A 22,624-nucleotide genomic window follows, 5' to 3' on the forward strand; every position below is an offset into this window, starting at 1 on the left:
ATACCTTGTGGTCAACACGAACGTTGGAAATGTTTCACAGTCTGCCTGCCCTGGATGTGGACCTTACCATGACGTAACATGAACCAGTGTGAAGATGAAGACTACACCACAGAAGATGAGATTCCCTTTGCATATCTCTGTGAGAAGGCCATTGCCACTGATAAGGATGATGACCCTGTCCCAGTGGTTCCAGAAAGACCACTGTGATGTGCCAAAGCTGACTGGGCAAATGATGGTGAAATTATCTACTATAGTGAGGATGAGGTACCACTTGCACGCCTAAGGAATGTTGCCGTAGGCACCAATGGCCATCAAGCTCAATCTAATTTTTGACACAGAGGATGAATTGCCTCTATCAGTGTCCAAGAATGGGCGCTGTATCACTGACAAATCTATGAAGTACTCCATAGCCCACGTCAGTTCAAGTGCTGACAAGGATGATGATTTGCTTCATATTGTGCAAGCAGTCGAGAGTATGTGGATCGGGATGGAGAAAACCTACTAGATCCTAGTCTAAGTAACTGTTTGTCAAGGAAGGATATGATGGTGCTTCAGCAAAGAGTGTCTGTCAGTACTTCACTGAAAGTGCATATAATATGGTTGTTACTGTCAATGGTCATAGAGCACCATCTCTGAACCTTGCAATACATCCCATGTTCATAGTGTGCCAGGGTCTCCATTGAGGCATGTCGAGCACACCCACTGCATAAAACCGTCATGTGAGAAAAATGCCTCACAGCCATACATATTGATGACTTTGCAGGTCCAGTAGGCCCTGTAGCCATCTTGGGCCCAGATATCCCAGAGATGGACTTCATGAATTTGATGTCCTCAGAGGAGCTGCACTCCCTTATTGCCAATGAAACTAATTGCTATGCTGTGCAGAAGCAGGCCACAGCAGGCAAGATCAGTAAGTGGTGGTGTCCAGTATGTCCTAGAGACATACGCATATTTTTGGGCATTAGAATATACATGTTTATTGTACACATTCCAGAATACAGACTGTACTGGGAACAACACCATGTATATGGTCATTTCCCAATAGCTGAGCACAGTTTGAAAAAATTCAGCAGGATTTTCATTGCAATGACAACCACTTCAGCCTAACTCAGGGCTCCATGACAAGCTGTGTCACACATGACCCATACTGGATGCTGTACTTCTTGCCTGGAGGACACAGTACAATGTGCATCATGAGGTGTCAGTAGACAAAGGCATGGTTGGCTTCCGTGAACATTTGACATTCAGGCAGTTTATGGCTGGTAAGCCAGAGAGGTATGGTATTAAGGTATGTATGTGGGCAGACTCTCACAAGGGGTATGTACATGAATTGCAGGTGTACACTGGAAAGGCAGAGTACAATAATGAGGTTGGGCTGGCACACCTAGTTGTGGTAAACTTAGCTAGGGAAGTGATTGGCAAGAAGCATCATATTTACTTTGATAACTTTTTTTAATTCTGTCCTTGTGACATGGCACTTGCTGCAAGATGACCTATACTGCTACTGTGGAACCATGCACACCAATAGGCCAGGACGACATCTAACATTCAACAGACAGACCACTGGTAAAGCACTTTGTTTGTACTACAGGCAGTTACAGCATGGACCACTGTTTGCTAGTAAATAAAAGGATAGCAACCCAGTATTTCTGCTATCCACTAGTAGTACCCTAACCTTGTTAGTTTCTAGCACATGCAGGAGAAAGCACGATGGAACAAGGGCATCAGTGTTCTATCCACCAGCTGTAAAGATGTGCAACAGTTACATGAATGAAGTGAACTGAGCTGATCAGCTCAAGACACAGTACCCAAGTGCAAGAAAAGCCTGCAGATAGTAGCTGTTCATGTTCTGGTTCTAATAGGATGTGACCATAGTGAATGCTTTCATTATGTTCGGTGAGAGTAACAGCAATGCACTAGGTGTGTTATTCCTGTAACACAGTTGCAGTTTTGAAGGAACCTAGGGCTGCACCTCATTGCCAGTTTCAAGAAGAGGAAGAGGTGCACTGAGATTACTGGCCTAGAGCTTGTGAGCCCATATGAGCTTAGGTTACACTTCAGATTGAAATGATAGAAATTAAGATGCAGAAACTGTGCCCACAAGGGTGTAATGTGCTGACCCTTCATGGAGATGTCTTACCAAGATCAACCTGTACATTCAATGCTTTGACAAATGACATGGCCACAGAGATCTGGGCAATTGCCAACAGCAGAAAATGTACTGCTTGTCATGTAAGACAGAAGTAAAGATATGTATTCATACTTAAACATCATGCCCAGGATGACAGTAGTGTACTTGGAGACTCTCCAGCTCAGTCCTATTGTGCTGCAGTCCTGGATATGCATGATGTAATTAGGTCACAACAACACAGGACACATGCAAACAGAAAAAGGAAGGGTAAGGCATTTTGTTTTCACATGTGCCCCTTCAGTAGCACTCCTGCCACTCTACCATGAGGAAAAATATTTAGATCAGGCAAGACATGTTAGGTCATCTTCCCCCTGTGATGCCTTCTTCCCATTCCTGAAAGGATACATGTAAACAGAAAAAGGAAAGGTAAGGCAGACCACTGATACACAATGAAGTCATTAGACAGTGCCAGTTTCAGTAGTCTAGGTGGGCAGCTGGCACATGTATGGGACACTTTGGATCCCCTCGCTTGTCACTGAAGCCCCATGCCTGCCCTGCATTAATTAGTGGAGTGGAGTGGAGGTCATTACCCTGCTTTTTCTCTTTACATGTGCTCTTCTGTAGCCAACTGTTATTCCCTTTGGGAAAGTATTTAGGTCAGGGCAAGACATGTTAGGCAAGTTTACCCTTGTGATGCCATCTTTCCAGTCCTGAAAGGACATGTGGAAACAGAAAAAGCAGAGTTAAGACTTTTTATTTTCACATGCATCCTTTGTGTAGCACTCATGTCACTCCTCCTACAGGAAAAGTATTTAGGTCAGGGCAAGACACATTGGATTAATTTAAAAGTGATGCCTTCTTTCCATTCCTGAAAGGACACATGGAAACAGAAAAAACATGTACACTTTTTATAGATTTCCTGCCACTCTCCTTTCAGGAAAAGTATTTAGGACAAGAAAAGACATGTTAGGTTAGCTTCCCCCTTTGATTCCTTGTTTTCATTCCTGACAGGACACTTGCAAACAGAAAAAGCAGAGGTAAGGCAGACAATGAAGGATGTCATAAAACAGTGCTAGTCTTGGCAGTCTAAGCCGGCAGCCAGCACAGGTATGGGTCATTGATACTTCATGCCCGTCCTGGTTTAATTAGTGGACTGGAGTTCCTTACCATGCTTATTTCTCTTTAAACATGTCCTTTCTGTAGTCTCCTGTCACCCTCCCTTCAGATAAAATATTTTGGCAAGGGAAAAAAATGTTTCTTTTTACAGTGATCTGTGCCTACTGCCATTCTGATAAGACTGCGTGAGTTAGTGTTTTACTGGTTGGTAGGTACGTACCTCATATCATTTCAAATAATCAAACTTATTGTATTCAAAAGACTAACACTGTGCACAGGAGTGAAGATTCCAGCTGGCAACAAGGTCCATAGGTATTCATAGGTAAATACAAGGCTAACTGTCCTGAAGGGCTATTTTATGTCTAGCCACTAACCCAAGGTCAGGTAATGTATATTATGCACCTATATATGTAGTAAACCAATACATCTACTGAAGATCACCAGTAACCTATTTTCATTTCTTCCTTATGCAGGTGCTTCTACCTAGTGATAGTGGCATGGCTTTAAGAGAAGGGCAATGATAAGTAAGAGACAGAGAGAGTGAGAGAGAGAGAGAGAGAGACAGAGAGAGAGAGAGAGTGAGACAGAGAGAGAGAGAGAGAGAGAGAGAGAGAGAGAGAGAGAGACAGAGAGAGAGAGACAGTGAGAGACACAGAGTGAGAGACACAGAGTGAGAGACACAGTGAGAGAGACAGAGACAGAGAGACAGACAGAGAGACTGAGAGAGACACAGAGACTCAGAGAGAGAGAGAGAGACAGAGAGTGTGTGTGTGTGTGTGTGTGTGTGTGTGTGTGTGTGTGTGTGTGTGTGTGTGTGTGTGTGTGTGTGTGTGTCACCATTCCTACATTCTCAAGGCTGCCAGCCATGCCTCCAGAAGAGACAAATACTGTTATTTGAGCTTCCTCACGTCTAGCATGAATGTACACTGGATTGCAAGAAGAAGCATGCATTAGAGTGGACTACGATTAATGAATGAGAAGTGTTGCATCTACCCTGAGCCTGACATCATGGTGTTGCATCCTAGAAGGAATGATATCATCACTCACCCACTCAGAGAGCTAAGGTTTTGAATCAAAGCGATTTTTGTAAAGATGCAGTAATGGTAGCCTCATTGTCATATCATACCTTGCCAGCACTGGAATAATACAAACACCCAGCAGGCAGTGCACAAGGCCAGATGATTACAGAATGGGTTTATGCATGAATTGATGCACAGTTTCGGTGGATCAAAAACCAGCCGTAACAGCATCACTGCAGAAGATGGTCACCTTTTCAGAAGTGATGGACTTCACCTAAACAAAGATGACTGATATTCATAATGGCATGATTGCAGCAATGTAAGATATCCTGGTAACATGTACCCAATGCCCACAGATGGAAAACAACAGGGTGAATTGCCAATCTTTCTCTTCCTCTCTCTCTCTCTCTCTCTCTCCTTCTTCTTTCTCCTGTCTTCTTTTTCCCATTCTACCACTTCTGTTCCCATCCTCCTACCTCTCTTCTCTAACTTTCCAGGCACTCTCTCTACCCTCAGATAATCTCTCCTTTTTTCCAGACACTCTGTCTAACCCTAGATACTCTCTCTCCTTTCTTTCCACAACCCCACATTACCCTTACTTACACTCCCCTTGTATTCTCAAATACACAGACTCTATCTTTACTCCTGGCCTCTACCTAGCCTTTTATTGTTACTTCTTGATTGTTCATATTATTCATCTCTCCCTTTTGGTTCCTTCTTTCCTTCTACTTTATTTTTCACTCTTTTTCAAGCACTGCATTTTATGCTCTGCAATCTGCTTTAGTTGCAGTCTTGCCTGTCCTTTACCTAGTAATAACAGCCTATTGATTATTCTATGACCATGCAATTATTATGTCATTTGATCACATAACACTGTATCCAGTGCTATATATATTTTCTGATCTTAGAGCATATCCAATTAATGCAATGTATTTATTTTGGGTCTATATTAAATCAGTAAATGCTTAAAACAGTGAACGCTGATTTATCGACCCCATGTAAGCGAAAGCTTAAACATTACATAAAGTGGGGAGCTTCACCCCCCCACACCCCCTACTTAAATATACCAACTCCGAGATCTCACTACAGTGACGAAAATGGCAAAATAACCAAGGCGGCCAAGCGATTTCTTTCCCAGGGAAAGAATTTGCTTATATGCTGTTTTGGTATTTTGCCGTTTTGTACTTTCAAGTTCGATCAAAACGTATTCGAAATAATGCATCTTCGATCATATAATAGGGAACCTTTATTTCAACTAACATAAATAATATAAAAAGTATGTAACAAATGTGATATTGTTCTTTCTAAATGATTATATACTGCCTTTTGTTTTCTCCCCTGACACGTTTATGAATTATTACGCTGTTGAGTTTTTATCCCTGATTGTCCTTGTCACATATTTCTATATCATGTTTGATTGTGGAGTTTTTCTCCCAGAATCTCAGCTGAAAATTGTCTCTTTTATGGCCCAGTCAGACTTCCTCTGTAAACAAATGTCAAATAAAATAAATACATAAAATTGAGAACAGACTACTGCTGCAAGGAAAACTGTATTAAATTTTATGAAATAACATACCACAAACAGATACCATAGTTAGTGTTGGTTATGAAAATTATGATATATTTTTATACATTTGCAAATATCTCTGCTAGGAAACATGTCAACATGCTGACATTTTGAAGATGGTATCAATACTTACAACATGGTGAAAGAATTGCAACAGTATGTTACACAAGTGGATAGATAATGCCTTTTGTTGATGACTTAGGTTATGAAAATTCTGGTATTTTTTCATATTTTAATGAATAAATCTGCTAGGGAACATGAAAACATGCTGAATAGGGCCTCATTTTGAAGATGGTATCAGTACTTATGGTGAAATAACTGTATGCTTCACACATGTACTGCTATTACAGTTTATTTATGACTTGGGTTATGAAATTTACGATATGTTTTCATATTTCGGAATATAACTCTGCTAGGGAACATGTTGCCATGCTGAGTAAGATGGCATTTGAAGATGACATTTACACTTACCACACGGTGAAAGAATTTTAACTGTGCTGCACACATGTACAGATATGAAAGTTTGTTTATTACTTAGGATATGAAAGTTATGGTATTTTTCATATTTTGATGAATTACTCTCTAAGGAAAGATAGCAAGATGATAAGTAATGTATCACTTTGAAGCCACTATCAAAATGTACAACTTTCCTAGTTCATAGGTTCATAGGTAAGTACTAGTCTAGCTGCCCTTGTGGGCTATTTGCGTGGGGTTGAGCAAGGTTGTAGCACTATTTTAAGCTCAGCCAGCTTCACTTTCTGTGCTTGAACTAACCTATTCCATTTGGTTAGAGATTGGCCTTACCATCCCATGGTCAATAATTATGTATTACCCCTACTGAGAGTAACTAGGATCATACCATAGATAATTTGAGGGGATCCATGCATGGGATTAGGAACATTTAATGACATGAAATGTGAGTAGCACATACGGACAGTGAAAGCAGAAAAACGTACGTGCGTGCACACGCACACACACACACACACACACACACACACACACACACACCTTCTCTAAAACTACTTAAAAGTATCTACATAAGAAATGTAAAACAGCTGATACATACAGTACTGAGAAACATAAGTCTAAACTGCTATGATTTGGGGCCTCAGATTTAGACATGCTCCTTCTAAATTTCTGATTTTTTTCATAAAGTCTGACCTACTTAAGGGGTACATAACATATTACACAAACAAACAAATCACAAAGACTCCCTTCCACTAACTGTATGAGTCTAGAATGTAAAGAAAACAGAAGCTTTTTTGGTGGCTTGGGTATAATGTGTAAGGTTTTTGCCTCATAAACACGAGGTACAGGGTTTGATTCTGACCTTGGGTTGTTGGCTGGGCCTAAAATGGCCCTACAGGACAGTTAGCATGGTATTCACCTATGAACTTCTGTTACTTCTCTTTCTGACCCTCTGTTGTGTTTTTTAAAGCCAGTGCTATGATTTTTAATGCTTAGCAGTTGAGAGGTATGGACTGAGAAACATGTACAAGACAAATGTACATAATTGTACTGCAAGGTATATGCAAGATAAATTAATAAAAGTATATTACATTAAGTACAACAAAACAGGGAGCCCATTTAACCTGAATCTTTAAAACATGAGCATTTGTTTATCTTCTGGAGATTCTTCAGTGTGGTTTGAAAGCAAATCGGTTTCCTGTTTCCTAACACCTGCTGGAATGTGGTTCCTTAAAGAAGGGTCCTAGTGTAGTCCTAATCGGTTTCCTATAACGTTATCAAAAGATAATGTAATCGAACGGCCAAAACATCGAAACGGCCGCATTTCAAAATTTTTAATTGTGGGATCGTAGTGCAGTGAATATTGGGATATTTGCCCTTTCCTCACTGTAGTGCGATCTCAGAGTTGGAATATACATTTAGCGGGGTATGTGTGTGTGGGGGTGCATCCCCCCCCCCACAATAAAAGTTTTGAAATGCGGCCATTTCGATGTTTCGGCCATTCGATTACATTATCTTTCGATAACGTAATATGAACCCGTCCTAATCCAGTCAGAGCCTTTTCTCCAATGTTTATCACTGGTTTGAGTAAGCTTGGGATACTGTCAAAGTTTTCTCTAAGTGAGCAGATCTGTACCTTGAAAGGTAACTTTGTGATCAGTGGAAGAGCACTGTCAGAGTATGATTATTTCAAATAACATTGAGTTAAACAGGAATGATGGTCTGCTAGAGATGGGAGCCAAATGGGCCCTTGTATTAGATTACAGTGGTGTGTGCATGTGTGTTCATGTAGGGCATAGCAAGCAGGGCAAATCTGCATATTTAGTTCATGGCTATTTGTAGTCTATGAGCACTGGGACCAGGATGCCGAGCAAGAAGTGGGAGACCATATTCTATATTGGGGATGAGTACATTCTTAGCAACATCTTTACATGTGTTAGGGGAAAGAAGGTGGGAGAGTGTGTAACTAAGTTTCACTTGTGTGAAAGTTTTACTAAAGATCATGTTAGTGTGCTTTGTAAAGCTGAGCGGTGGGCCTCAGTAACCACTACACTACTAACCATTAGTGATCAGAAATGTTAAATAGCTGACCCATTGTAGAACTTGGATCCTTCCTTTACATCCCCCGAAAGTCAGACTGCAGTTCTATTATTATTTTTTTAATATTTTCTTTGCACGTTTGTGTTTGTTGTTTGAAGGCAAATTAATTTATATGTGGAAAATGCCTGAGCTGTGCTCTCAGAAAAGCATTTCTATGTACTGTATTGTCTTGTTTTAAAATCAATAAAGTGTTAAGAAAACACAGCAAATGTAACAGTTCAGCTCAGAACTGGGATGACTGACTAAAGAGAATCTTTTCTAAATTCTAAAAGATTTATACAGTTAACTAATATAGCAATTTCTGTTGGAAAAACAAGGCTGAATGTGCCCTGGAATGCAAAAAAAAAAATAGTGCAAGTGGTAGGTAAAATAATGTGCCCTGTGCCCAAGTGGGATAATTCAGAGATGCACAAAATACTGCATCCAGAAAACCATGCAAATGAGCATATAGTGAGATGGGGTCATATTGATTGCAAATGAGGGTAAACAATATGGCAGAATGATCAATAAATGTATGAAAATGGTACAGTGAGGCATGGTTTCTAGAGTAGCTGTCCCCAGAAAAGTCCTGGTGTTCCCAGAAAGAGACCACACAATCACGTTGGGGTATCTACAGCTTTAGCCCAAATGTATATGTATGAAGCCATCCTTGCAGCTGATAGATTTCATCACCTGCTGCACCACAGAGTCATTCCCCCACATGTCATCCCCTACATGACACAGTAATAGCAGACCACTAATGTGAACAGTGGCACCCATGCACGACCTGGTAGAGATGAGTCACCTTCATATGCAGGCTGATAGGCTGCATGGAATACCCATCCGTTTGGACATCATGGTACATGTAGCTTTGAGAATGTTGGCTACAGGGACCTTTGAGGGAGTGATGTGGCATGTCATATGTATATCTCAGGGACCTTTGAGGGAGTGATGTGGCATGTCATATGTATATCTCAGGGACCTTTGAGGGAGTGATGTGGCATGTCATATGTATATCTCAGGGACCTTTGAGGGAGTGATGTGGCATGTCATGTATATCTCAGGTGTATAACAGGCATGTGCCTCAAGGATACTACACCAGTTTTTGAAGTAATGCTACAGCATGAGGGGAAGCATATGTGATTTCCATACACCACAGAGGAGGGAAACAACATCATGCAGCTAATTTATAAAATAGCACATTCCCTGATATACTGGGTGCTACTGACTTAACCCACATTTCCATCAAGGCCCCACCTGAGGAATTTGGACAATCATATATTAACTGGGTCTGATTCCATTCTTAGCACTTGCAAGGTGGTCTGCAATGCATAAGGTATGGTATACAGTGTGTCAGTAAGCTATCTTGGCAGTGCCCACAGTTCCAACACCTGGATCATGTATGACTTATATCAGCGATCTTATTGATGATGCCAGATATGCCCCAGAGCCATGGTTAATGACAATAAAAAGAAATCCACTAACATGACAGAGAATGCATACAGCACTGCTCTGTCACAGACCTAAAACTTCACTGAGTGTGTGCTGGGACTCATTAAACCCATGTGCAATGTCTAGATGTCTTTGGTTGTGCAGTATTATATAGCATGTTGGTACACAAACAAATATAACAAGATGCTGGTATTCAGGAAGAGAATGTTCTGAATGGAGCAGTGAAGAGGTATGTTTTAGTAGCCCATAAAGGATTGGCTGCAGGGAATGAATATACATTGTGGTGGCAGGTGCAGTGTGCCATGGCACTGGCTAAAATGCCAGATTAGACATAACAAATAGTAACAATGATGCATGCAATGCTACAATCAAGCTATGCTATACACCATACATGGATTGACCACACTGTCATGATATACAAGTTAATCTGATAACAGAATACTGAGGGCATGACAGAGTTGTCATAATATGCAGAGTTAAGGAGACTCACCTTGAAAGGTGTCAGCAACAGTCATTGTGTGCAAATGTGTTTGTCTTGGTCTGGTGATTGTGGGGAGCCAGGTAGACTGGTTAGGAAGGTGGTATTGCTACTAGTATGGTGTACCATGGCAGAGATGTGTAGTGCTGATGGGTTTGTGTCAGTATGCATGGATACATCTCCAACGAAAGATGCTGAACTGTGCTGGGTTTTCATAGACAGGTCTAAGACACCCACAGTAGTTATTTGCTCTGACTGTGTCCAGTCCCATCCATGCTGGTAACCTCACTGGGGACTGTCAGTGGCATGATCTACAGCAAGCACAGTGGATTGAGTGCTCCTTTAGTGTGAAAGGTGGGATGTACTACTGGTGGTTTTGCTACATGCATCCCCTTTGCATCAGCATCTATGGTGTTCCACAGTGCCTTAACACTGGTTGTAGGTGTGGAGATTGTGGCAGTACTGGACCTAGACTGTGTTCTTACCCTCACATGGTAATCTTCACCACCAGAAATGGAAGATAACTCTCCATGAGAATGGTGATACCCATAATGTATGGCCACACGTGGACACCTGCAGCATGCATACTGTCTGTGGCAGCTTTCAAAAATGCTGCATAAATGGGCTAGGTTCTTTATAAGCTCATAGTACAGACCATGTACCATGTCAATGAGCTCTGCTAAGGCTGCAGTAGCATCTGCCTGTGACTGCATGATGGCTCTGCACATATGTAGTGTGGTGGCCATGGAAACACTCAGCTGAGGAGTGGAGCAAAACCTAAGGCATTTCTGGTCACTTGTATGCCAACTCATACTTCTCTCCTCACACTCAAAGGAGCTGTTAGAAACCAAGGATGTCTCTGCCTCAGGGAAGAGGATGCACCCTATGCAGATGTGCTAGCCAACTCCTGTCCTTCTATGTCATCCTGAGACCAAGAGCTAGGTTTCACAGGCCCAGGAGCAGTATCTAAGGAAGGGGAGGTGAAATGCTTGTTACAGTACTTGTGCCTAAAGCTGCCACCATGAACACAGACTGTGCTGCGCCATGGCAGCCATCATCGTCAAGCTCAGACAGTTCCCTGAAGACTCCCTAATGAAGTCTTGGGACTTGCAATCCTGAGTTCTTAAATACTGAACAAATACTGAAAATACAGGAGAAGGGTGAATCTCAAGCATTGCTCTTTTCCTTTACATTTGTTTTTTGCAAGGGGTGAGCCCCCCTGCACCCCTAGACTATTATATACTAACTGTGAGATCACCATACTTTGGAGAAAAGGGAATATTCTGAAAAATGGTAATCTCATAGTTAGCATATGTAGGTCTGGATTTTCAGACATTCAGTCAGCATGTTAGGGAACTTGACATTGCAGGTCTCAGCAATTCAAATGATTCCCTTTCATGACATCAGGCATGCCAATATCTAAAGCAGAGGGCCCCGATACTGAAGCACCCTTGAAAACATATAAAAACACCCATGTGTATTAATACAGCCTTCTCAAACAAATACTTGCATTCCAGTGAGGGTACAGTTAAAAAACAGAGTGGCATGCAAAATTTATAGGCCACATACCCTCTGCAGACCTGGTTTGCTGCTGAAGTTCTGATGTGACTGTAATAACAAAATGACCGTACTTATTAGGGATATAGGTCTGAGTCAGCCAGGTTACACTGCATGCTATATACGTCAGGTAATACTCACTTGGAGCATTGCCAACTGACACCTGAGGTAGTTGGAATAGTTCCACACCATGCTTGGATCCTCCACCAGGTATGAGGGACCTGTCAAGCTGTCCAGACAGAGATGAAGGAACTCATCCATATCAGTTAATGGTGAATTGGTCAATTGACCCACCACCAGCAATCACACCAATGGTCCTATCATGCTTAGTCATATGTGTGATTATGGCTAGGTACTGTGCTGACCTGTTCAACAAAGTCCTATGAGACACTTTGCCAAAAGGTCCAGTCTTTTTTATTGGTAAGGAGCACCTGCTAACCATGTTCATGAACAGCTACCGATAATGATGTCATTCTCTGTCTGGGATAACTTCTCTTTCTACTTCCTGTCATTATCAGGCATTTTACTGTGAAAATTTAAGGATACACACATGTAAACTAATGGCTGTTATGCCCCACCCACATCATACTACCCCACAATAAAGTCCAGTGTAAGTATGGGCTATAGTATAGTATATACTATATATAGTATGGGATAAAGGAGGCGGTATAGTGTTAATGGACAAGGATTTATATGTCATACAAATGGAGAAACTTTTACTTGATACGCATACATATCAATGCATTTCCAAGCCTACTGTTAACGCTATTATAGATAAAGTTTCTTTTTTAATTTTTGATTTACTAATCACGAATTTAATAGATGATTCACTTTTTAAGTATTTTAATGTGTATAAACCACTTGTTCCCAGGGTATATGGCCTACCAAAAATACACAAAAATTTGTTATCTCCACCCATGCATCCTATTGTTTCAGGCACTGGGTGGTGTACTGAACCTCTCTATTTATGTAGAGGGATGTTTACATGGTTTGTTGGCAAACTGCCATACAATATTGAAGGATACAAAGATGTTTTTACAAAGGCTTTATGATAGAATGGAAGGTGTTGATGTTAATGAGAATTTTGTCCTTGTTACATTAGACATTGAATCCTTATTCACTAGTATACCTAACACCTGGGGTGTTGACAGCGTTAGGGATTTTCTTTATGTGAATAAGTGTTTTACCAACACTAAGATACAGTTGATTTGTAGTCTCTTAGAGATTATCCTAGAGAACAACATTGTTATGTTCCAGGAGCAATTCTTTTTGCAGAAAGTTGGTGTGGCCATGGGCACTGCATGTGCAAATAACTACGCCAACTTGGCTTTGGTCAGCTGGGAAGAGCAAAATGTGTTGCCAAACAATAATCCATTCTTTGGACAAATACTTTTGTACGTCCGCTTTGTGGATGACGTGTTTATGCTGTGGAGAGGCTCTGGTATTGATTTGGCACAGTTTGTGGAATATTTGCATTCAACTACTGATTTTTTAAGGTTCACTTACCATAGTTCCAACACTGACATCAGTTTCCTTGATGTCCAGATTAGTAAATCTGTTTTAAATAGTCTTTGCAGTAATATTTATTTTAAACCCACTAGAAAAAATACTCTTTTGTACAAATCTAGTATGCGCCCTAGACACGTTCCTAGGAACGTGCTCAAGGGTCAGGTTTTTAGAACACTGCGACTGCATAGCAGAGATGAAGATGCAGTAGTTGCCCTATCTAATTTAAAAACAGAATTTTTACATAGGGGATACTCGCTTGCAGACATTGAACAGACTATCTCTACTGCCTGGAAGCTGAGAAGCACTAGATGTAAACCTTATTTTAATGCTGTTGACAATACAAGATATACTAACAGAACTAGTAATGATTTTAGAGTGGTGTTTCAGTTTTCCAGTAACATCAATCAATACTTAGATGTAGTCAAAAAGCATTGGTATTTGCTACAAGAAGTGCCTGGACTGGTAGACAAGGTCGGACATTCTCCTATTTTTAGTTTTAGAAATAATAAATCCCTTAAACAACATTTATGTCATGGTGAATTATCTAGAACTATTATTAGATCCAATCGGCATGGTACTTTTCCATGCAGGAATTGCAGTGCTTGTCAATTTATATATAGCAAAAATAAATATGTACTTCCTACTAGGAAATTTTCTTTGTACACTAATCAATACACTGATTGCAGATCTACAGATGTGGTCTATTATTGTTTTTGTGTACAATGTCCTGCTTTTTATGTAGGAAAAACAAATAGAATGTTTAAAGATCGTATTCTAGACCACCTAAGAGATATTAGTAATAATAAACCATCAAATGCTCTAGCCAATCATGTTATGTCCAATGGCCATTCTCATTCCTTTAAGTTCTTTGTTCTACAACATATTCATAGAAACCCCAGAGGTGGTGACATTGAGAATATCACAGAGGGACATGAACAGAAGTGGATTTTGAAACTTAATGCTGAAAAGTATCCTGGTTTGAATGCTACTACTTCCTTGGTCCCTTTTTTAAAGGCTAGACATCTCAAGCATTAAGATTAGCTAAGTTCTTTCAAAATTAGTCTAATGTATTTAACTATTAGTTTCCAAGTATTCTATTTAACTTTTTCCTACCTAGTATTTTTCCATGTTTTATAATGATTTTAAGTTTTTAAGTGCTTTCTCATGTATACTATTTGATTCCTTCTTGTACAATGTTTTTAAGCAATGTTTTTAAGCAATGCTTTTTTTAGTTTGAGCATGAGGCTTAATTATTTTTCACTGCTACTTAATCATTGTGTGATTTTTATTGATTAATTGGCATTTTAGAATCTCTATTTAAACCTGTGCATTTTTTTACTGTGGTGTCTGATGAAGCAACTTCGGTTGTGAAAGCGCTTAGCACTTTGTACTTTGCTGTGATTAAACGTTTGCTGTGTGTTATCTTGGTGCATTTTTTACTTTTTTCCTTCCTTTGGATTTATTTCTGCACCAAGGTTTTACCCAACACGGTTTCTTTGGTTTTCTGTAAGTATGGGTGATGTTACATTTCACCCAGGATTGTACATGTGGCACTACTACAGGTGTCTGCCATTTAGGAGCAGTCAAAATGACCTCATACGTCTGTCCCAGATACAGACGATAAATAGCAGCATCTACCTGCAAAGAAGATTCTACAGTAACAGACAAGGATTTTTTATTTATTTTTATTTTTATTTATTTATTTAACCTTTGTTGACCGGGAAAGTCCGACTAGGTTCCACAGATCCTGTTTTCAGCGGAGGCCTGGGAAGAAACACTCCAGAAGCATGTCCTTAGAATGTGGGAGGAAACCGGAGTACCCGGAAGAAACCCACACGAATGCAGGGAAAACATGCAAACTCCACACAGAAGGCACCCCAGCCGAGAATCGAACCGGAGAACCTCTTGCTGTGAGGCGACAACATTAACAGCTGCACCACTGCACTGCCCCAATGTCTGAAGCATGTCATGTGTTCTGTGTGTCAAGGGTCCACAACATCACATATACAGCCACCACCAAGACTATGTATTATATTCCTCTATAGCACTTCTGTCCATGTAACTTACAGTGTTACAGGGCATACCAATGCATCTGAAAGCCAGTTTATGCCATCTGTCCTGCCTATGCCATATATTGTTAATGAAAACACAGGCATGTATGTACCATGACCTTAGCCCACTGGAGTAAGACCCCTTGCCTTTGAGTGTGTGTGTGTGTGTGTGTGTGCAGCAGAACAATAGACCATGGTCTAATATCTACTGTGACCCACTTAGAGCCAGCTACAAGGACATATCAGCACAGCTACCCAACTCAGGCACACAGCAACATGGTGTAAATGCATTACAAAATATTTCTTCTATTCAGCCTAGACTTTATGATGAATTGCTTCAAAACAATTCCAGAAACAGAAAAAGAAAATGTGTTGCCCCCCCCCCCCCCAAGTCCCTGCTAAGCAATATCAGGACTGCATTGTTAGGCATGGCATTTAGCCCTCCAAACTCCCCCCAATGACCACTGAGTACCATAAAGGATGATTGGAAATGGAAAGTCCACCCAGCAATGAAAAATGTCATGTCACATAGGCAAATTTACTACATGGTCAGTTGCAATCAGAGTCCTTGAAAGTCTTCGAGACACAGACTAAAATTTCTTGCTCTCTCCTGACACCAGTAACCTAAGATGTTGTTTTTGTTGTTTTTCTTTGGCTTTTCCCGGTTAGGGGTTGCCACAGCAGAACTCTGGTCTGCTAATGATTGGCAGTCGATTTTTATGGTGCCGAGGTGCCAGCCCAATGCCCAACCATCAACGAAGGCACGCCCATTCAATGCATGTCTTTTGAACGCCCACTCGACAGCGGGGAGGACATGCAGACTCCACACAGAAGGCGCTCTAGCTGAGAATCGAACGGGAAAACCTCTTGCTGTGAGGCGACAATGCTACAGCTGCACCACCGAGGCTTACACCAGTAACCTAAGATATTGTATGAAAATAACCCTCATTGCCCAAACAACTACTAAGCAAGAGTGGCACTCTGATGATCCTTTTAAAATGCTATTTCCCTCTTCCCCTACTCCTCCTGATGCAGATGATATTGTTGGCAGTTGCTGATGAGGTTAAGGTTATGAGCATTAGCTCCTGTGGTACAGGGTTTGATTCCCTCAGCTCTCATTTGCCTCCTGTGTGTCCTTGAGCAAGTCACTTAGGCAATGCTCCTTGGTTGCCTCTGAAAAGGGGCTATGTGTCCAGTGGGCCTACTTGGTTAACAAATAGTACTGTTATTATTATGCACATCCATATAATACATATAACAACTCAGGGAAGTTAACACTGTGATTACCACAATTCCTATTCTAACCACAGTGCCTATATGCCCTTCATCCTACAAAATGTGTCAGACTTTGTGCTTTGACACTTAAAGTACAGTGGCAACACCCTAAATAGTATGCTGATGACTCGTGGCTGCATACATCTTTCTCAGTCAGTAGTCAGTTGTAGTCAACCCAGCCCCCACCTCAAAAGATACCCCATGTAACCCAAAAAACACTAGAGATTCACAGCTGATGTACAAAGGAAGTTTCACAACATGTGCAGGTAGTAATCCCCTGTATAGGTACCTTAGATGTAATTTTATTTAATGTTCAAAGCTGAAACAGCAGCAATTTCCGTAACTCAATGAGAAGAACAATAGCCATGGCTGTATTTATCATGCAGCTTTTGAGGTTCATACAATGACAGTTATGCTAATAAACCAGTTTCAGGTTAGTGTCTTGATCACAGTTTTATCACACTGCACACCTGCCCAAGGCTATGCTATGAGACTTGTCCTTGCTCTTACACTCATATGGTGACCTGCAGAATAAACTGCACATGCATGGGCAGTTCACTGACCACAGTGGGTGCATGTATAAATGTAAGTCATCATCATGGCCAATACAGATGCTAAAGAGCAGCACTGGCAGCAAATGTGGGTATTGCTGTGTGGTTACACTCATGCTACAATACTTTTCCCACCCAAACACCATCTTGCCATGCTATTCACCTACATAGTGGCAGTACATGCTATGCAGACTCAGTGCCCCTTATGTATCACATGTTGGCAGCAGCAGTAATGGTTCTTGACATAATAAGGGTCCCAGTATAAAGTGGCTCTCTGGCACAGATGCTGACTGCTGCAGCTGGCACCAACCACTCTGATGAGCAAGTGCAAGCACCACTACAGTAACCCTAAGAGGTGCCACATAGACCTTCTGTACCGATGTGAATAAATGGTCTGAGAGTGTTATTGAGTTGAATAGTAAGTGTTCATAACATGCTCCTTTAGTGTAATTTATTGCATAATTACAATGGCCCATGCAGGACATATTGTCACATGTCTTTTACTTTTCTGTACTGTTTATCAGTTTCTGAGCACACCAAGGAGAACAGGTTCCTGTTTTGAAAGTGTATGGAGCATCTCCCAGACAAAGGGGTAAGTAACACAAGTGTCATAATATAACCATATTTAGAAGTCATAACAAAAACATTTCTTTAAAGTATATTTTATACTTATGTTGTGCTTAATTGTAACACCCATAGGTTGCAATACTGTATACCTCTGGACACATCTTCACTGTCCATGCTGGCATTGGAACTGTCTCTCCCAGTTGACATGTTAGTGGTTTCTACACCTTCATGGTGGTGAACACATCTGAAACAGACTGTCCACACATCTATACATTCTACAGTACACTGCCACACATCCAAGGCTGTTCATTCATTAATGTGCTGTGGCCATTGTCACAGCCCTGATGGTCATACACCAAGCAGCATTCACATTTCCCATATTTGCCATGCACTGACTCACAAAATGTTGAAGTCTGTGCCACCTATACATGGCACACCCATGACATTCTGCCTTTATAACTACTCTGTTTTGTAGTAAAGCCTAGCTTACATCACGGTACTTGCCCATCATATACTGACAGATGTCCCTGGTACCAGCACTGTATTTTCTTCCTTTAGCAGATCATACTGGTGTAGTGAACATGTTGTCTTGCAAATTATGTACTAGTGGCCATTTCCACCAAGCACTCTTGTGTCTATTTCCATCATGATATGTCCATAAAGGTATGTCCACACACATTCAAAGGGCTCTATTCTCCTCCAGCACACTACCTACGTTACCCTCAAAGATACTCCTGAAGGCACTGGTAATATCCAATAGTGAATCACTGTACCCACATTCTGCAATAGGAACATATTTCCTGTTATGTCTTGTCATAATTATGCCCCCCTAGTATCACAGTATCACTGCATAGCTAACTGATGTTCAGTCTTTCTGCACTTACCTGTATGCCTGATAGTCAGATACAGATATGATAAAAATGCTTCTGTCTCTCTGTCTCTTTCTCCTTCTTAATTTGTATCTCACCTTTATATTTTTAGTTGGTTTGTTGTTTTATTTTTCTCTATTTCAGTTATTATTTATGCAGTGCTGGTCACAGCTGTGTCTGTAGTGCAGCAGCAGCAGTCTGCACACCATCTTCCTGCTCTCCCTTCTCCTGATAGGTCATCTGACTCCAGGCTTGTCTTTCCATGAGATAACATAGGTCATCCATTTGAGGTGACCTGGAAAGTTCCTTAGTAGCCTCTGGTGATAGATCACCAAAGGAGGGTGTTGTCGCACCCTCTGGTAACACCACTGATAGGTTCTAGTATGTTAGTAGGATGTGGAGTGGGTGTTGATGGTATTGGTGGACAGGCTGCTTGACACCCACACTGGCTGATTGGGGAATGTGCTTGTGTGGCTGTTAGAGTTGTACCACTGTCTGATATTTCCCAGAGTGGAAAATAAGGCAAGACCCAGTGCAGAGGTCAGTCACAGGGGGACTGACTTCTGCCTGGGTTTTGCCAGGTGCCACATGAAAGGGAGACTTCACCCCACCCTAACCTCAGTTGTGGTGTTCCCCATCCTCATTCTCCACTTACCTCCCCTCTTTATAATTCAAGTCTCCCCATCACCAATTGTCCTCCCTTTATCAGTAGGGGGTCTGTCCATTGTATCCTCGCCGAGTCAGCAACTCCCCTGTTTGGCCTTTGTCTATTTTTTATGTTTGTTTTTGTGCCCCCGCTTCCATTTTTCTACCCTACCCTCTTTCCTTCCCCTGCCTTTCTCTTACATCCTTCTCCCTCTGTCCTTCTTGAAAAGAAAAAAGGCACCTGTCCCTCCAGATTTTTACCATTTCTCCCCCACCCCTCCCACTCTTTCCTTTCATATGTCCTTCTGTATGTTCCTCTGCTTGCTATTCCCCCTTTCTAACTATGCTGTTCCCATTTCCTCCCCATTTATATGAATAAAACTGGCAGGAACTTTGTTGGGAGACACAAGTTATAGCTCTTAGCAGCACAGCATTGCCAGTATGGACACATAGATGCACAAGCATACTACAGCCTGCTATATGCATGTTACTAGTGTTTGCCTCTTCTGTAACTGCACTACGTCCCTCTGTTCACTGTCACTGTCATTTATGGTGGCACAAAATGACTGTAATTAAATTGATAATTACCTGAGAGCCATGTCACACTACTTGGCATAAAGTTAGCCATTGCATGGTTGTACTAGGCATGTGTCTAAATCCTCTGTTTATTCTTTCTGGCCTTGGTTACACCTGTTTTGAAATGTAGTTTAAAATAAAATTACAAGTGCTAACTTGCAAATAGTACAGAGGCCATTGCCACCTTTTGTATCAGTTTTCAGTTTGTGACTTGCTTTAGAGTTCAATTTAATTCTAAGTAGTTCCGTGAGCAGTTAATACTTGTGTGATAACATCTTAATGCAAGACTTCATGCACCTGACATTTGTCTTTTATAACTAGTAAAATAAGATTATTTGTTTTCTTACAAAACCTCCAACAGGTGGGTGTTAAATATTTGTTCACACCTTCTTTTATGCTTGCATATCAAAATCATGCACATATGTATGAGAGAGAGCATTTTTATGCACTGGAAAGATTTAAATTACTACTTATTTGGTTTTGTAAAGCATTTTTCAGAAAACAAACTCAGATAAAAATTACAACATTCAATCATTGATCTATATAATGACACATGGTATTTTGTGTTTTTTCGTTATCTGAGTTCCTACCTTTATATTTAGCAGAATGCTTACCTATCTGAAATGTTCAGGAGCCAGCTGAAATGAGGCCATGCTTGTCTGAGCATGACAGCACGGACCGGAAAGGTGACCCTCTGAGGCACATCTTTCACTAGCTCGTACATGTCGTGAATCATTTTTTCTGTATATGTCTTGTTGGGTGTTTGTTGTACATAAAGGGTTAACCAACCTGGAGAGACAGTAACATTTGGAAACTTTTCCTGTATTAGAGCTAGAAATCTGCACGAGGAAAAATAAAGCATTGAAAAAGTTATTATGTCAACCATTACTGTCAACAAAGACTCACAGACATTATACAAAGAAACACTCAAAAACCAAAACACTGTTTTTATGTTTGCAATATTCCACCAGACTACCTGTCACATGATATGGTACTTTCAAAATAAAAAAAAAATAGTTTAAAGTATTTGAAAAATGAGCAACATCTATGACCATTGCTACTCCAAACCTTGGGATAAGTATAAACAGGCATTCACTCCAGTTAATAATTTTTCCTTAACAGCAATGGTCATTTTAGCCTATGCAAATTTAGAAACTGCCTTGCTGACAGCTCCACCTATATATCAGCCATAGCACTACAAGTATTAAATGGGGAGTGGCCTACAGAAAGAAGACTTGTCATTACTTTGATGTTGTTGATTTAAAACTGTGAGAAAGAATCAAGGAGACAGCGTGCAACTAAACAAACAATAAAAATCCAAAAGAACAGGCACAGCCAAGTGGAGTAACCAGATAACAGATGACAAGTGCCAAACCACTCTTTATAAAATCACATTAACGCTCCACAAACACACTGTGTTTTTGTCCTTCTCTAACAGACTTCATCAGATGTAATGAAAGACACAATCACCAATACCTTTCAAGGAAACCAAAGGACAAAGAATAAGGAGAAGTGTATTTAACCAACCCATGCACCCTCAATTAAAAAACTTTGAGAGTATTGTGGAAAAAGAACTTAGGAGGACAATTCCTAAAATAGATGTGGTTTTAACCTTACTAAGAATGAGGGGAAGATATTGGATGATTTTAAGATGAACAAAAATGTAAGAGTGATGAAACTGGATAAGGGTGGGGGGACAGTAATTATGTACACAATATTATATGAGGCCAACATTTTAGATATCTTACGGGACACTGATACTTATACTAGGGTCTCGAAGAACGCAATCAATGTAGCATACAAAAAATAGATTTGGCTTTGAGTGATCTACTTATTGAAGGGTTATACTTACAATTACCTTAGGAATGATGGCCAAAGATACCTACAATATCTGATATCCCTAAAGTACATAAAGACAAAGCAAATCCTCCTTTAAGACCAATTGTATCAGCTAATGGGTCTAAAACTGCCCCATTAGCGAAATATTTGGACAAAAAATTAATGGTGATGTGGAGAACTGAGAAGGAGATCTTAAAGGACTCATGAGATTTTCTAGTGAGCGTTGAGCATGAACAATTTAACAAACAATTGCTTTTTGTAATAGTAGATATAAAAGACCTATTGTCAGTGATCCCACATAATTAAGGACTTGAATGGTTTGAGGAAGCTCTTGTGCAGAAGGGCAAAGGGAATCACAATGATTTTTGGGTTTGCTTATTACTCATGGAACTTGTGTTAAAAATAATTACATCTTTTTTGGAGGCAAAGTTTTTCAACAACTGAAAGGGGTAGCAATTTGGGCCAGTTGTGCACCTACATATGCTAACATTGTTTGGCCCTATGGGAAAGAAAGTTTATCTTTGACTCCAAATTTAAGACATGTTGGTCCCTGTATAGAAGGTTTTTAGACAACACATGTATCTTTTGGGTTGACACAGAAAATGGGAATTTATGGACTATTTAGAAAGTACAACACAATTTTTGAAGTTCACTTACAATGTTTCTCTTGACAGAATTAACTATTTGGATGTGACTTTTCACAAAACTAATACAGGTTTCAAATCCACAGTTTACAGGAAGGACATTTTTTCAAATTCCTACCTGCATTACAAAACTGCACACCCCTTACATCAGAAAAAAAAAGTATAATTAAGGGGGCAGTACATTCGGGCTTGTAGGATGACCTCCAACGATGATCAGAATGCTATAAATTG

The 22,624-nt window shown here is 40.5% G+C and overlaps 1 protein-coding gene across 1 annotated transcript in view; it reads right to left on the reverse strand.

Moving 5' to 3' along the window:
- FAM151A (family with sequence similarity 151 member A) overlaps nt 1-22,624 on the reverse strand; it is a 263,196-nt gene that overhangs the window by 41,252 nt on the left and 199,320 nt on the right. The window contains exon 5 of the mRNA XM_044085494.1: nt 20,525-20,749. Within this exon, the coding sequence (XP_043941429.1) occupies nt 20,525-20,749 (225 nt within the window). The remainder of the gene's footprint in view (nt 1-20,524; nt 20,750-22,624) is intronic.

This window comes from Protopterus annectens, chromosome 10.part0, assembly GCF_019279795.1.
Source record: "Protopterus annectens isolate FY-2018-M chromosome 10.part0, PAN1.0, whole genome shotgun sequence".
Taxonomy (NCBI): Eukaryota; Metazoa; Chordata; order Ceratodontiformes; family Protopteridae; genus Protopterus; species Protopterus annectens.